The 18349-nt window shown below is 39.3% G+C and overlaps 1 protein-coding gene across 2 annotated transcripts in view; it reads right to left on the bottom strand.

Annotated features, from left to right (window-relative positions):
* GALNT18 (polypeptide N-acetylgalactosaminyltransferase 18) overlaps positions 1-18349 on the bottom strand; it is a 230734-nt gene that overhangs the window by 107478 nt on the left and 104907 nt on the right. For both annotated transcript variants that reach the window (XM_066551766.1, XM_066551765.1), the window contains exon 4: positions 10075-10241. In XM_066551766.1, the coding sequence (XP_066407863.1) occupies positions 10075-10241 (167 nt within the window). The remainder of the gene's footprint in view (positions 1-10074; positions 10242-18349) is intronic.

An 18349-nucleotide genomic window follows, 5' to 3' on the forward strand; every position in this document is an offset into this window, starting at 1 on the left:
AGTCACTTATTTGACTTGGGAATGTGAATACATTTTTCAAGTACTGACACTGCAGTCTTTCATGGTAATAAAAACCAGAAATCATTGTTTATTGGCTGGCAGACAAGTTGTCAACTTGTTTATTCGCTGGCAAGTGAGTTGCAACTTGTTTCTCATTTTAGAAGACCTTGTTGGTCTCCTTCCACTTCGTGTACATGAGCAAAGCTTGAGATTAGGAGCAATAGGTCGGGAGAAATAATTATTTCATAGCCTGTAAGACTGATAGATCATCTATTTAGCCACAGAAATATCTATAGGCTTCCTTAAATTTCACCATAATTTGAATAGCTATGCAGATTTTTTTTCACCTTCATAAAACATTAATGCTCTTAACATCTCATTTCTTTTTTTTTTACTTTATTTTTTCAATTATTTCTATTTCTACTGTATGCAAATCTGCTGGTATTTGTACTGCTTGAAAAGATTGCTTCAAATAGAAGGTGGCAGCTTTTGAAACATTAAACAATGATTAGACAGGCACTTGGCCAAAGGAATGTGTCAGTGAGGAGCAAAGGAACAATGCAGCAGCCAACACTGAGCTATCTGGAGAAAACTGAAAGGACTTAGCAATTCTATCAAGGTTTTCCCTGCTGCCAAACAAAAACAATAATGATTCATGCTGCCATGTTATTTAGCATTCATCATGATTCTGAATTACTCAGTTGAAAGTTCACACTGCAGTGCAGACAAACCCCTTTAAATTTAATGAAAGACAATTTGTCCTTTGAGTTGGTACCAAAAAGCATCTACCATTACTCTCAGATTACATTTGAAAGGAAACTAATAAGAAGAAAATAAAAATAAAACCATCATTTTATTCACAAACTCCATTGCAAAATGCCATAGGGATGTGGCAGAAGAATTCAGCTCCACACAGGTCCCCAGTCAGACAGCCAGGAGAGTAAGATTTGCCCAGTTGTGTAGGAAATTGGCTGCAGAACTTACCCAAAATCTAACAGACTCTAGACACTTGTGAAAATCAAAAAGAACGTGAAAGGTATTTATATTTTCAGCATATAACCTGTATCTCCATCCATACCAACTTATGCACTCCCAGACTCTCACAACAGAGTTCCACTAAGTGGTGATGACAACAACTCTGGTCACGGAGGCCCAATGAAAACAAAACCTTTTTTTCCAAATAAACCAGGTGAGGAAAAACAAGTGGGAATTCTCACTCTCTCAGAGTCTAACCCCTAATTCCTCATTTTTCCCTTGTTATTCCGTCATCAAAAATGAAAGTTTTAGCTTTTTTTCACATTCATCATATTTTCCATAAAGTTTTAAACTGAGCTTCCCCAAAGTTTTCCCAGGCTGCTAGTTGAAGCACACTCCTTTAAATAGGTTGCTTTTCCAGGGTGAAAGGAAGGAACACCATTTCAGTAACATCCCCAGAAATCACTAACAGTGAGCAAGTGGAGTCAAGTAATTTAAAATTTGGCCATTGAATGTACTTTGAGAACACTTTTAAAGAACTCAATGCCAAACATATCTACAGAAAAACAGGCCAAAAGAAAAGCCAACATGAATTGTTTTAGTTCTTTTAGAATTCACATATCCTTTGTTAAAATGTTCTGTACTTGAACTTTAGACTTAAGAGTAGGTTCCACAATGCCTTTGAAGTATCTAGCAATGCCTATAAATATGCCTTTCTGTGGTGACCAAAGATTAATCTGTAATTTATTAATATATTTTGCTAACTGATTTTTATCATTTAGTGATATGCTTGAACACTCTTAAATACTTCTTCAGGCAAATCTCTTATCATGTCTTGAATCCTTCAGCACATCAAGAATTTTGAGGTTCTATCACAAAGAAATTGAAGGGTTTGAAATTATCAGCTCTGGAAGGAAGTGTTACCACTACTTAAAGTTAAGAATTCAGCATTGATGCTGTGAAAGTTATCTTTTTATTCATTTTTCTTTTTAAGAAAAGTATGCTTGGGTTGAGAAGAAAAGGTAAATCTTAATGAAGTTCATTTAAAAGGCAATTTTCATTTCTTAACTTTAAGTAGGACAAAATCCTTTAACTCCTTTGTCTGACATTACAGAGTATTTTCCCCACACCCTGTCAAACTCTTTCAATTACAAGTGCCATTCTTTTGATAAGGAAAGAGAAATAAATCCTTTAAGAAGTCATTCAGGCTCATAAGAGCTTACATTACTAGAATATCTAAAAATACAATTTCTGTTGAAGACTCCATGGGCAAAGATGTCAAAAGGAAATAATCTGATCAAAGCACAGTATCTTACTGACATCAACAGATATTGACACTTCTCTCATGAGTGTTTTCCACTGCACCAAATCTATACCTGTGGCTGCTACTTGAATTTAGTGACATGTGCTTGAGAACATTATCAACAGAAACCATTTTTGAAGGCAAAATAATCTGACAAATGTGAGAAGGGGGAAAAATGGGGAAAGAAAAAGGATTTTCAACCAAGCAATTTCTCAGAGCTCTCTAGAGATTAATTTTGAGGCTAAAATCACAGTGATGGTACTGAGAAGTGCACCAAGGCAGTATTTATGTGCTGGCATCCTCAGAGTCAGGATGCCAGCAGCCCAGAGCACTTCCAAGGCACACAGGGTGAATTCCTCATCACCACCAGCAGAGCTTAAACCAAGCCTGTTCTCAGTGAATGTGACTGCAGCCTTTAAGTGTGGTCACATTAGGCTTCTGAATCACACATGACACAGGTGATGCTATTTTCTGTTAGTTGACCCAAATAATTCTTCTAGAACACCCCAAAGAGCCAGCGTGCAGCTATTTATCATCCCCTAGAAACAGGAACTGGAACTTATTAATCTGTTTCAGGCTTTGCTATGAGCAGGAACATGAGGGCACACATGAGTATGCCCACACTAAGGGCTGTGTCATGAGAGGGTGGCAGGACAGGCGTGGGGATGAAGGATAAGAACACCCTGACAGTGCATTGCAGCACTTGTCATTCAAGGGACACAGAAGATGGGGAAGAGAAGTGCAGCATGGACTGGCACACTGGGATTCAAGGTAAAACAGAGCCACCAGAAAACGAGGCCAGTCCTCTTAGACTTTGTGTGCTGAATCTGCCACAGGAAAAGGTATTCATCAGACTGCTACACTGCAAGTGGATCAGGACTGAACAGGCTAAATTACCTCACAGATGGAATAAAAGAAAAGATGACCATACATTGGCTAGGGAAGATTCAATTCCTAGCATTATCTGAATGCTTGAGTCATAAAGCCTGATGTCAGGAGCCTGCAATAAAAGCTCTGCCCTGCACAGCTGCCCCTTGATGTGGACAGTGGTTCTGCTATCAGCTGGCATACACACTGAAATGTTGCTTGTCCAGCCATACCAACAGGCTGAACTATGATGATTAAAATAACTGTTCTGCTGAAAGGCCACTTGGTCACTGCCACCTTTGGAGCACAGAGAGCTTCCACAGAGGCAAATGGTCTCACACTCTCCTAATTGCCCAGAAAAGGAAGGCTAAGGACCTTCCACTGGAGTTATAAAGGAAGGAGACTCTGATGGTTCCCAACATAAAACTCCATGCTGGTTATCAGACAGCTTTCACACAGCTATAATGACAAGGACACAAACCCAGAGCCTTGCCTCCAGAAAGGGATGCTATCCGTGGTCCCTCATGGGATGGAATGTGAGTCCTGGAATCTGATGGACTATGAAGTTCAGGCATGGGGGAGTTAGGAAAGCTGCACGAAAAGTATACTTCATAATTGTTCTTAAAGGAAAGCAAAAGAAAATGGAAAAACATGTATGAAAAGGAGGCAATGGACAGAGAAAGGAAGAAAGCAGGAAATGATAAAAATATGCCCCAAAAAGGAAGGAACAGACTGTTACTGGGGGTGGAGGAAAGCAGGGAGGGATGACTCAGGCAGGAGTTTAATTACTGCAGCTAAAAGCAAGGGAAAGCTAAATGGTGAGATGGGGGAGATGGAGGAATGCAGTTTGTGAGAAACTGCAGTAAATACTGGGATGGAGGAAATTGTAAGAGGCACAGGTACCCTGGAATTTGAGAACATGCAAAATGGAGACCCCACCTGAAGGACACAAGCTCACAAAGAAGGATGAGTTGTAGGGATTGGGAGTGAGGAAGTAAGCATTCAAAAAGAGCAGACTGCCAGGGTAGAAGGAGTCAAAGGAAAGTGGCTGAGACAATAAAGACCAAGGAACAAGACCACCCTGGATGAATAGAAGAATGAGTTAACACAGGAGGAGAAAAAGGTGTGAAGAGTCACAAAAAAAAAAAAAAAAAAAAAAAAAAACCCCAACAAAAAACAACAACAAAAAAACCCTCCCAAAAACCAAACAAAAACACAAACAAAATTTAAAACAAAACAAAACCAAACCCACCCTAAACCAACCAACCAATACACAAAAAAAAACCAAAAAAAAAAAAAACCACACAGGGGACAGAATAATTGGGACAAATGGCCTTATTTATCAGCAGTGTGCTTCTCTTCTCTGTTTCACACTTCATTTTGATATCCTACTCCACAACCTCTCCCCTTTAAAGTGGGAATCAAATTCATTGTCACAAGGACTGACAAGTAAGAGGAGACAACAGTCCACAGCCAGTCCAGGACATCATCTTCAGGACCCAGCGTCCTCACAAAAGTCTCACAGTCTATTTACATTAGTAGTTCCTATTTTTTCCCATCAGAATTCTGAACTGCATGGCCAGGACATGGATAAGAAGAACATTGTGCTCTAACTTCTGGTGGCAACTGGAACAGATGGCCAGAGGACAAGAGTTTCCCTCGGGTTACTTCCTTCTTCTGTCTTTCCAGATGCATCCACAGAAGCTGGCACACCTCACTGCAGTCCCACCAGCAGCACACAACATGTAGCAGCAGACATATGCTCAAAGAATTGCCTTCATTAATTCAAGTTGCAGCCCTAAACGTTACTAAAGTAAAATGCACAGTTTGTAACAACAGCCAATTTTTTTCTCAAATCCACAACAGGAAGAGATTTCCTGCTCTATACATAAATATATGCTTTTTAGTATTCGATTCCTAACCAGCACTGCACAGCCCTCTTTTCATGTCAATCCCCTGTCAACCCTTCTGAGAGCTTGCTTCTGTAAAGATGTGCAATAATGATTTCAGCAACAAGGTCATTAACTAATGCAGAGAATCAATCCAGGCAGATAAAGTAAAGCCTTCCCCATGCATAAACCACAGCCCAATATTGAATGCAGGTTTGGATAAACCTGGCCTGTTTCCTTGGTTTCAGATGTTTCTGTTTGTCTTGGCACTTTCCCAACATTCAGGTAAGGGAAGAACAAGAATCCAAACAGAGAGAAAGCAAGACCAAAGGTTTTCCCCAGGAGATTGCTACCAACAGGTTTTTCATAGCTGTATGATCTACAAGTGAGCCATCTTCAAACTAGGCTGTGCTATGAAATCAAGCATGCATCTGAACTGTAGTCTTGAGTTCATCACTGATTGTGTAAAGGAAAAAAAAAATCAGACAATCTTCAATTCCCAAATATCTCTTAAGAATTACTACAGAAATATAACTTTTTAATGAAAAGCTCTGGATGCTTTTTGAAAAGTTTCTTCTCAGTCAGTGTTTTGAGGACAGCCTCTCACAGGTGATATGTCTGCACCTGACCCACTTTTTACCAGTCTGTGCTAATTCTCAACACTGCAAGACATAAAATTTACATCCTTTGATATCCAGCATTATTACTGCAGTTCAATAGCTGTATTCATGGAAATCTCAGGACAAAATGAGAATTATTACACTGAACATGTAGGAATATTTAATTCATAAGTAATGCTTCAAGGAAAAGGAAGGAACCTTGCAAAATCTGAGCCTCTACTGCAATATTATTAACTGTAATGTGAAATAAAAATGTCCTAGAGCATGATAATTACTGCCATAGTATGAAATTTTGCAAGGCATGCTCTGGACACACTAATGCACACTGCCTCCCCATGAAGCTGAACTCATCATGGCTAACAACCACCTTTTTTAGAGAGATTTCAAATCATCTGAAAATACCTTCAAGAGGTACTTTGTAATGCAGTGGTACTCAAAACCCAAACCAGGGCTCCAGTGCCACAGAAGGTCACCACCCTGTCCCCAGAGGGCAGGATGCCACAAACCAGGGGAAATAAAGCACAAATGCCAGTAGTTTACAGCTCAGGCAATGCTTCTAAATATGTTTCTGAGGTCTAATTAACCACCAGCAGTCATGAGTGTGGTCAATTTTTTTAAGCGTCTTCTCTGAAAATAAAAATAAAATTCTGCTGCTTTTGAAGTAAAAAAAAAAATATATATATTGCCAAATTGTAAACTCATATGTACCTTATCTCTGCAAAGCAAACAGCACTACTGAGGAGAACGAGATATATTTTGATCTAACACCTAAAATACAGTAAAACACCTGAAATCTGTGCAGTTACTTAGTCACCAACATGACTAAGACCCAAATGAGACACAAATAAACAACACTGATACTTTACTTGTTTTAATGAAACTTCTGTTGTCATTACACAAGACACATGTAGTTACTGAAATGTGCCTTTTTTATCCTTCAATTAAATTAAATTCTATTACTAATGTACCTATCAGCATATATGAAACAACGCAGAGCAATCTCCATCAGAATTCCACCAGAAAAGAAGGTATGGTGAAATACACACATTAAGCCATGCAAACAGCTTTGTTAAATAAAGAATCAAAATTTTAGGACCTACAAAAGCTATTTTCTACTTTGAAATGGCACACATTGGCCTTTTCACAGTTTTCTAACTCCAAACACTTATTTTAAAATAGAGAAACCTAACAGAGAGATTAATTGAGGTCTCCTGAAGCATAATTGGGAACTTGAAAAACTTTAGGGAAAGCCATAGATAATTTGCTTGACATCCCTTGAAGTACATGAAATAAAATTCTACAGCACATATTGGTCAATACAAACGTACAGACTTTGGTCCTATACTTGAATTAATGGTTTCTGAAATCAGCCTTCTGGAATTTTAAAAAAACCCATCTAGTTCTTGCACTGCTTTTTTCCAAAATGCAGGTCTACAGAAATTTGGGATTCATTAAAACATGCCCATTTGGACTCTGGTCTCACTTTTTCTTTCTATTCACTTTCCACAGTGTGATACTTCCTGCCTGTGAAGCCCATGGCTGTGGCACCACAAAAAGAAATCTTGCATCAAGTTAAGAGAAGCTGCCATCCCTGGCGAATGCTACAGAGTAAAAATACCACTTATAATTAGGATTCTGACAGATCCCTGTGAGAAGCAAAGCTGGAGCCCACTGCAAGCACAGACCAAGTGTTTGCCCCCTCAGGTAACATTACAGGGAAACCCAGAGTAACCCACTTATCTTACAAGCAGCAACATTCGCAAGCTAAAGAGCTACTAACAAAAACACAGAATGACACTAAATATAAAGGATTCATCTCAGCAATGCTAGAAGGGAGGAAAAAATGGAAAACAGAATATTGTAAAAGGAAAAGTAAGTTTTAAAATAAATATTTCAAGATTTAAACTAATAATAGGAAAGCCCATAAATCATCTTTACAATCTCTCCCATTCCAAACATCCATCAGCTCCAAATATATGCCTATTACCAGGTCCTCAGCATACATTATGGGATAAAGAGGACTGTAGAAATCTAATTTAATACTGCAGGGAAGAGATGCCAGAGAAAGGGTTAGAGGAGTAGCATAAAATCCTGTAGAGGACTGAATTTTTCTGTGAGACTAACTATAGCTCTGCACAGTATGATTTTGTATAAAATGACATGTAACACCAAGCCAAGGCAGCCAAACCAAAGGTTACCTTCCTCTCAATTTCTGTCTCCCTGCTTGGGGCCAGGAACCCAAGGATTTTAGGCACTGGAGTGTAAGAAAGGCAAGCCTAAATAAAAGGCACAGCAAATCATAAAAATATTATACAGTACAGTAATAACAAAAAAATGTGATTGGACAGGTTTTCCTGAAAGATAAAGTAGTTCCTGTGATTTCTGTTCTATTTCAGGTATGAAATAATGAAAAATAATAATTTGGACAAGTCTGTAGAGCACAGTGCAAAGAGTGTTTGTTAGTGAGCTCATCACAGTGAGGCCAGGCTCTCAGAAACACTGGTACTTATTTCTGACATTGCTCTGCAATCTGCGCACTGCAATAACTGCCAGTAAACCATACAACATCAGAGTCAAACTCTAGAAGCCACCTTTTCTCCACCAGACTATTTCTCTCCTTTTATGTCTGCTTTGTGGCCAGTTTATCAATGTCCAGAGACCTCAGGCCCTGCAGCACGGACAGCTACTCACATTCTTTGAGTTGCCATTTGAAAGGGGCAGGAGTGGATTCACACAATCACAGCCAAGTCCACCAGTCAAAGCTGTGTTTCAATGTTGTGTTCTTTCTATCAAATTGCTGGGTGCTGCATGAGGGAAAAGACAAAACTTAGGGCATAGGCCTACACCAAGTTGTTGTATTTTGTGTGTACTTTGAATAGTCAGGATTGCAGTTTTTCTTTCATTCATAGTCAGCAGAAGAGGATATGATGATGTGCATAGCCTATGGTGGGGAACTTACTTGCTTCCCAGTAAGTTTCTTCTCTGTACAAATCTGAGACACATTTGTGATCAGCAGCAAGTCACAGGATTAAGCTACAGGGATATAGCCAGATAACAGCAGTTGTGATGGCAAGGATAAGAGAAGACCTTTGTTCAGCTTTTTCCTTCAACAAGATAAGTTCAGATTCTCCTTGTATTTTAGCAGTTCAGAATTAACCCCCCCCAGCACAGCAGAATTTTTCTTTAAGTTCAGCATTCTGTGCTTATTAAAATTTCATCACTAAAGTTCCTAGAAAATAAGACTTGCAAATAGTGCCCAGCATGGCCTCACTGACAAATACCCTGGCAAGCACTGAACCATCAGAGATGGGCAGTGCAATCCTTCACACCATGGAGAGCAACATCTGAGTACAGACAGCAGAGAAGCAGCAAGGTAAGTGATGCAAGTGAGGAGAGGAAAACTGAAAATCTGAAGGAGAAGTCTAAGAAACACAGAAAGGCATTTTATGCACAACAGAATCATACAGTGGAAGTAGAAGTGCAGAAACCATATGAGCTTGAAAAACACTCTGAAGCACTAAGAGTAAAACTTGCTAGGTCTAATCTATTGCTATATTCAAAACTCTGCCTACCAGACTGTCAGAATTCAGGATATCCCTCTGTCTGTCCTGGATTGCCAGAACCGCTGCCAGGAGGCTCAGAGACCCTAGCACAGAGCCCAAGACACCTGTGACTTTGATTATGACCCATGGAAAAAATTACCAACCTTATATGAGGATCTGCAAGCCACGAAAGTCTAAGTAGAATAATAGTTTGTCACAGGGTGAAAAATAGATTTTTTGGGGTTTTTAGAATGGGGGTTCAGGGGGCAAAATGGAGGAATCTGGGTGTGTCCAGCCTTTCTCCTTCTTCTTCCTCTTCTTCTTGGCCTTCATCTTCTGCTGTGATGTTGGCACTTTTAGATTGGTTTAGAGAAGAGCTCACTGTCTAACATGGGTGATAGGTATTGGGAAGTAACTGTAAACATTACATATGTAGTTCTTAGGATAAAAAGATAACACCGCCCTGAGAGCAGTCAGTGTGCCTCTGTCTGACCTGCTGAACGGACCTTGGCAGGTCAGAGAAAGAATTTTATAGATAAGAAACAATAAACAACCTTGGGAATGAGAACTGAAGAGCTCTGACTCCTTCTTTGACCACCGGGCTGGAAAAAGAGACTTTCTAACACATCTTGGGGTCACTGTGAGCAGCAGAAGTCCCCAGACCAGACACCTCCAACATTGCTTCTTTTGTACACACTTTTAAACATACCCCACTTGTGCAGAGTTCAAAACAACCCAGCAAGAGTATAGGATGAAGAAGGGAGAAAACCCACCCATAAGATCTGAAAGGCCAGAAGGATGAGCAAGAGCCAGAACTCAAGTTTTCTCTCGAATGATGCAGCCTCAGGGCAGGGAGGGGGAAGCAGGAAAGCTCTTACCATTGTTACTGTTGTCATCCACGAGGATGATCTCCTTGAGCAGGTGAGCAGGAGTGCGGTCGATGGCTGAGTGGATGGAGCGCAGGATCACCGAGAGTGCCTCGTTAACGAAAATGAACACAATGCTGACCTCGGGAAGACTCTCAGGAAACGTCAGGTTCCTGCACCTACAGGGAAAGGTTGAAGGAAAGAAAATATGTAAATTTTTGGCAGTCACAATGCAAACAAAAACTATTTCAGAGAAATCTACTCCCAGTTGTAAGAACACATTAAAAGATACAAAAAGAACATCCTGATACTAAAGCTAAGACAGATGGTGCAGCCAGAAAAAACCACATAAAAAAGTGGAAAACTTATCTGTAAGCACAGTCAAGGGGTTTAATCAGAAAGAGGAATACTCTCATAACACGGTGCATTTTTCTTTCCTTTTACAAAAATAGATATTTCAGCCACATTCCAACTTGATTATGGAAACAGCAGTATGGAAGTGCTGCCCACAACTTTAAAGCTCCTTAGTGTTTTATTGCGGTTTTTTTCACCTCCTTCTTTCCAAAAAGGATTCAAATCTTTCAATTATATGAGTAGAAAGCTCTTTTACCACTTTACCTTTTTCAACTGTGAGCCAAATATTTGCTTTTCAATAAAGCTGGAACTTAATTTAGTAAAAGGAATTAATTATTTTCTGTGAAACTTTTAGTATTTTAATGCAATGTCTCTGATTTTTTCTCAGATTTGAAACTACCTACTAGGATGAAATCAGGCACAGGCTGACTCAAGCAGCATTTTTAGACAGACTTTGTAGATGGAAATGATTGATGTCAATGCTTTTGTCTGCCTCCTGATAACACTGAGTGGCTATCCTCTCCAGATGCCAGGGTTCACTACATCCAGGAACCCCTGAAAACTGTGGAAAGCATAACTAACAGCCAATGTTTTGCATACAGAAAGCACGGAGAGATTCAGTATTTTTACATAATGCTTGAATATGACCCCTGAACTAAATCTGTTCTTCAGTTCAAAGAGAAAAGTTCTTTTAGGATTTTGTATTTCAATTTGTGCAGCAAACAAATACAAAGAAGTATCACAAAAGCATTCCTCGTCATGTACTGGATACTGTATAAAAATTAAGTTAAATCAAGATGATCAATTTACTTCTCTGCTTTTAAGGGTTCTGGAAAAAAGTGCATAGGACACATGACATCCAAGCCAACTGAGATAGCACAATATTCAAAATTCAGCTGATCAACCAATTTTCTTAATTCAGTCATTGGTTTGAAAGTGATGGAAATCACATTAAAGAAGCTATTTAATATTTTAGGTCCTTTTCTCTCTGTCACCATACAAAAGAGTTATAAGGACATATAAAACAGAAAATAGAGTCTAGAAAAAGTAGTGACAGTTCAAGTCTTAAAAAGTGTACAGTATATTTTTTAATAACCTGGTTCATACACCCTTTAGAAACAAATATGAAATCTCATTGTTGCAGAGATTCACAGCTTTTTGTTCCATGGCATCAATACCAGAGGGAAATAATTAAAATGGTGTTTGGATTTACTGATTCCCACTTGTGGCTTGATCTTCTGTGGCACAAGAAACCAAAACTTTCTTTCCCAAATCAGTTTGTATTTCAACTGGTGTTTTAATCCTCTATTCATTGGTAAGACAGCTTTCAGCACCAGAATGAAAAGTTTTCTTTAAAGCATCCAGGAGTTGATTTTATGCATAATAAAGCACTACCATAAGAGACAAGGGGAGCTGACTTTTTTTCCAGAAGAAGAGCAAGGCAGCACTGCTTTTCTCTTTTAGCCAGTAGTGCAGGAGTTAAAACCTTCAGCCAGGACGGAGGGAGCATGAGTTCAATCTTCCCTGGTCTCCCCAGAGAGCCACCTGTTGCAGTGCAATTTCCTGTCTCACCTATCCCAACCCCCTCAGGTGTGCCAACCTTTCCCCCTCCCCCTTTTGCCCTCCTGCCTAAGAGCTGTCCATCAATCTTAATATTCCAGCAGGGCATCGTGTGGTTGGCAGATGCTCCTCAGGTCTGGGCTCACTGGCCTGTCCAAGTGTCTGTATCCCTTGAGCCTTCCCCTCCTCCCACCTGGATGGCCCTCACCTGTCCCCTCCCCTCCCCCTGTCCCCGGGGCTTAAAAGGACATGAGACCATGCAGCCATGTCTGTCGGTGAGCTGTTACCACATTCAGAGATCTACCATGCTGCAATAAAACTCTGGATTAAGACTCTACAACAGAACCCGCTTCTTTTCTCTTCACTGCCGCTTGAACCTTTTCCACCAAAGGTAAACAGTTCCTACCTTGCCTGGATTTGTTCCAAGTGCCCAGCTGCAGCATCCAGCCAGCCAAAGGTATCTCTGGGGTGAAACGCCACAGCTGCAGCCTTTGGTCCAGCAGCAAGGGCCAGAAGAAGCCAGGCACCCCACATCCGGAAACATCGGGGTCTAATATTCAATAGCCAACCACTAGCCAGCTTGGTATGATTATTTTCCCTTTTTAGGGTTATTTCACTTTCTGTGGAGCAATTAAACTAAGCTGGAATGATACCAAGTCTCTATAACCTTATGTTTAGGGTAAATCCCTTGGAGGAAGAACCTGCAGCACATGTTCAAATGGATGTTTATGCATTTTAAACCCTAAACTCCACTCTTCATGGCTATGTCAAATCTAAATTATAATGCCACAAAAATTCTTGTGATCACTTTTTTCTTTCTTTGCCAAGATAATATTTATTATTTCCTTTTTACTAGTGACAATTTGGCAAAGAAACAAAGTCATTTTCACAGAGCCTTCAAGTCAGGTGTCAGGGCAATTTTCTATGATGCCACACAATCACAGGATGGATGGGGTTGGAATGGGCCTCGGGAAGGCATTCTGTCCAAGCCCCTCCTTCAGCAGAGTCCCTAGAGCCAGCTGCCCAGGAACAGCATCTTCCTGCAACAGCATATTCAGACAGGGTTGGGATGCCTCCAATGAGGGAGACACTACAACCTGTGCTGCAGCTTGTGCCCTTTGCCTCTGGTCCTGCCTCTGGGCAGCACTGAGAGGAGCCTGGCTCTGCCCTCTTTGCAGCCTCCCTTCAGATATTTACCTTAATTACATCCCCTCTAAGCTTCCTCTTTTTTAGGCTAAACAGTGCCAATGCTACAGACACACACTGGGGTAATCACATATCCTCTGAACAGAGAGAGACATAGCTGTCCAAGGATTCTCCTGGGAAGCTGTGAGAAAGCTCAGAGAAAGAATTAAAAAACAATTATTATCTCAATTTCTGTAACTGTTTGTCACTGTCATATTTTCTGAAACATTCTCTTTGCCCAGGATTCTTTTCCTGAGAAGCCTCGAAGAGAAATAAAAACAATAATTATTTAATTGCTTCTCTTCATTTTGTTGTTTTGGAATGTGCCTTAGACATTGTTCACCAACTGGTCATTGTTTGATTGGTTTCATGTGAGTTGTTTTAACTTAATCACCAATCACCATCAGCTGTGTTGGACTCTCTGAGTCAGTCACGAGGTTTTATTATTCATTCTTGTTAACCCTTCTGTCCATATCCTCCTCTTTCTTTAGTACAGTTTTAGGATAGTATTCTTTAATATAATATAATATAATAAAATAATAAATCAGCCTTCTGAGAACATAGAGTCAAATTCTCATCTCTTCCCTCATCCTGAAAACCTCACAAACACCACAACTGTTGTTTATAGATATGGTTCTCCAGAGTATGCTATTCATAGTTCACCAATAGTGTTGAGAGAAGATTCCTAAAGGCCAATCAGGTCTTAGGTCCACCACTGTTTCTATAAGAACTGTAGATTTCTATTAATAAAGTGCCTTTTCATGCCTCCTGATGATAGAGTTTCTGTATCACCTTTGGCTGTCCCCAATACCCCTTTGGTGATAACACACCCGTTTAACATCTTCTTAAGGAGAAAAGATCGTTTCCACACCTGCCTCCTGTACCCTAGAGTGAGTATTTTAACCTCTGAAACTGTTCCTTAAAAAAAGATCACCTTCAGTGATGAACAAGCTCTGAAAGTCCTGCTTAAAACAATCTCTGAAAGCCCTGCCCAGATGACTGAGTAGTTGAAATAGCCATAAATTTACTTGGGCTGAGCACTGTCAAACCTGAGGCAAATCTTCGACAAATGTGAGTTTTAGGGACCATCAGGTTTAACTGGCATTTCACAGAAGGATTTCCAATGTGCATATTTCATGCTCAAAGTGGCTGGGAGACCTCTTTCCTTATAATCACATAATAATTCTTAAATACTAACACTCAAAGTTTTCCAAAAGATGCTAAAATTATTACATATCTAGGTCCTTGAAGAACAGACCTGTTCATGCCAAATGGTGTGTACGCATCCAAAATTTGTTTTCAAATAGACTATGAACTAGTTAACAGGTTTAAAGCTACTAAAATAATCTTCAGTATTATCCTTTAAAGAACCTACAATACTTGTTATTTTAGTGATGTGCTCGCAGCCAAAATGAACAAATATAAAATGGTCCAGCAAACAAATCTACAGCCAATGTATCTTTTAGCTGTCTACCTTTGGCATGGTAATATTTGTTATCTTCAGCCATAACAATGCACAAAGAAGATAAAATGATACTCTAGCAAAAAGTGAAACTCTATCTGGTAAGATATGGTACCTGTTAAATAATTAAGAAAAACTGAGGGATTTCTGAAAATACTTTGAATGGCTATAAAAGTATATTGAAAATAGTTCCAAGAAGTTACTTCCTTAAATATTGGTGTTTTTTTCTCCCCTGTCAATTAAGCTGAGCTTGAGATAAATGTAAAATATAATATTGCAAAAACTAGTGACAAATTATATTCCAAAAAGGTTCTTGATGACAAAACAGCCCTCAATACACTGCTTCCCTGCTATAAATCCATGCATAAACTGACATGCTCAAACAAAATTTCTGCTTCTGATGAGTCTTCCATCCATTTAAAAGAAACTATTTATATTGATTTTCCCACCTGCATTCATTTACATCTTACATATTTGCAATTTTTTATCACTCTGGACAAAATTTTTAATTGCTGGCAACTTGTACAGACGAGAGCAATGCTTTCAATCCTGTGGATGCAATTTGATTCCCTTTTTGTACCACCATGTCTTAAAAGATAACTACAGATGACTTGAGAGAATAGACTTAGACTCCTGTTTTATCTAATTTCTTTAGTCTTTTCAAGAAGACTAATTTTCAAGGAGGATAGATCCCTGAACTGAGTTCATGTTTTCTTTTTTTTTTTCCCCATTCAGACACATTTATTATCTTTACTTCCAGCTCAAATTCACTTTTTGTTTCAGTTTGTCTGTACTTTAAAAAAAAAACACCTTTTCCTCTCTACATAATTTTTCATATCAGCTGATGATGCTAAAAATTACCTACTTTTTTTTTTTTCTTTTAATTTAAACAAATCGGAATTAACTCAGACCCAGATCCCGCAGAGAATGTAAAGCACTTGTGTATTTTCACAAGTATGCCAAGTTCCATTAGGAATAAAATTCCACAGTGATAGGAAAGAATAAAAAAAACCCAAAACCTACAGAGAGAGAGAGGGAGAGAGAGGAGAGGAGGTGTGTATAAAATATGCTGAAGGGGGTTTAGAGGAGAGGGAAGTGCATGGATGCCAATCCTCGCTCCACAGAGCTCAGAGAAGGGAGCGGTTGCGCGGCAACCACAAGGTGCGGCCTGGCCTGGCCCGGCCCGGCCCTGCCCCTCACACGGGGAGGCTCCTCCCGAACTCCCAACCCACGAGGCACACAGCGTGTTCCAGTGAATTGCAAATACAGATTCCAAAGGGCACTTACAGCTGCAAGAGTGAGTATCGCTTCAACAAAGCTAAAAATTACCGCCAGCAACCCACTCCGCTCAGATAGACTGGGCTAATGGCGCTAAAGCAGCAGTTGCCATGGTTACCAGGGATTTAGAGAAAGTCCTGGTGTTCTATTTCAAGCACAGCTCTGGTAAATGGAGAGCAGCATATATTATGAAGCTTCTTTCAAATATTTGCCCACAAGACAACTCTTATTCCTCTATACATTGTGATAATTCAATTTAGCCAGTCATTAGCCATTAAAATTAGTTTAGCCTAACTATGCTTTAAAGCAGCAAACCAAAATTTATTTCCTGTATTAATAACTTATCTCTGAGACTGTCTACAAATATGTACATAATTATGAACTCAAATTATTTTCTGCAAGCTTTGAAAAACTTTAACCAAGAGTATCAGATCAAACAATAGTAAAACCTCATGTTTTTGTTTAGAAAAGAAATTGTAGCATATATGTTTGGGGTTAAAGTGTTGTTTTAGGAACAAGACTTTTTTTTGGTTTTGATGGTCTTGGGGTTTTTTTGGGGGGGGTTTCTTTTTGGTTGTTTTTTGTTTAATACAAGATGCAATCAAGATGTTACTAAAAATGTTTGGGGTTAAAGTGTTGTTTTAGGAACAAGACTTTAAGAAACAAGTATATGGGAGCAAGTTTTAGTTCCAACAAGGTAAGAATTTCTCAGAAGCGCAAGCAGAAACAGAATTGTACTTTCTTTAAGCACTGGTAACATTTTGTCCACAGCCAAAATGGCCAACAGAAGTTCAAAATACATGGGAGTAAAACAAAACAAAACATTCTGGCATAAATGAAATAAGTAGCAGCAAAACTCTGGCAAAAGAACTGAGTATTGTAATGTCAGCAATGAAGAGAGATGGAAGACTGATTTGGTGATCAGAATCTGATTTATTGTGGGATTCAAACATTTATATACTATTTTAGGAGGGCTAGTAGTGTTTTACTACAATGATTGGGTTAATAATCACCTAAACAAACTTACACATTTTAAACATCTCTTGCTTGCAGAAGTCTGATGTGATTTCCTTTTTCCGGTAAACCTGTCTGATTTAATCTTCTTGCAATCCTCAAAGCTCTGTTTGCTATTGCCAAGGCATCCTGTTATCAAATCTCTTATGTTAACTACATCCAAAGTCCATCATCTGTCTTGTTTCCCCCAACACCACAACACTGTAAGAACTCCTGCACAACTATCTTTGTATTTATGTTTAAAATTTCATTGTGTGACCATACTTCATTTTTCCTTTTGCTATGATCAGTATTTTAAGTGCTAACTGAGCTATGCTAACCAGGTTGGCATTGAACAGCATATAATAAGGTCTTTTTTTCCTGTACAAGGGTACATCATCATTAACTTGGGCTATTAGAGCAGCCTGAAGACAGCAGCAGATTTGATATCACTGCCAGTGATATTAAACACTTGTAGAGCAGCCATCTGAGGTACATCTCAACAGGAAAACCAAGGCTGAGCTCAGAATCCCAGAGGATGGCTGTTCAGGCAGTACACATTGCTGCTGGGAACCAATCTCATGGCAAAGGTGAGATGAGAAAAAGAAAAATCAGAGGTAGAGAGATAAGTAAAGGGAGCATCAAATAGGACAGCATGAAAGATTAGGTATTTAACAAGAATGCTGAATACTTTGGAAATTTTAGAACTTCTGTCCAAAACAATACATTAGATGTATTGTATGTACTTTGTGCTTTTTTTAAATGGCTCCTTCGAAACATCAAAACCAACAAGCAATATTAATGTTCTCTTTTACCACTAGCAACAAAAGAACTTGGTCAGAAATTAACAAGGAGCCAAATCCATCACTAACATAAACCCAGCAGAACAGAACTGTTTCACAGGGACATGTGGGGGCAAAGGTTTATGGAATGCAAGTCTGGAGAAGCTGGCTTTTGGGGAGAAATAGAGATTACATACAAATGCCCAGCCTGAACCTCACTATTTGAAATTACTGATTTTTCTTATATCAATTTTAATAAAGGAAAAAAAATATAGAAGTCTGATGCATGCTACATCCAGGATTGTGTTTGCCACCATAAGACTGATGGACATTTTGGACAAGTGAACATACATAAAAAAAATTTTTTCCCAAACCACATCACTGTCCTCAACTAGCCAATGCTTGATTTTTCTTCCTTGTAGTCCTATCTGCATTCAGGGGATCTCTTGCCTGCTCTGTTTGTGCCCACTTTATCACAAACCTAATTTTGCTGTCTTCAAGGCTTCTACCACTGTCCCTTGCCAAACTGAGCCTCTAAATAATCAGCTTAGGAGCAGTGAATTGTTTGAAAGAAGTGCTTACAAAATAGCCAAAGCCCTTCTCTGCACAGGAAACAGGACCTCTCCTCTGCACTTTTCCAGATGACAAACTTTCAGCCAGGAAAAGGGCAAAC

The sequence above is a fragment of the Molothrus aeneus genome, chromosome 6 (genome assembly GCF_037042795.1).
Source record: "Molothrus aeneus isolate 106 chromosome 6, BPBGC_Maene_1.0, whole genome shotgun sequence".
Taxonomy (NCBI): Eukaryota; Metazoa; Chordata; class Aves; order Passeriformes; family Icteridae; genus Molothrus; species Molothrus aeneus.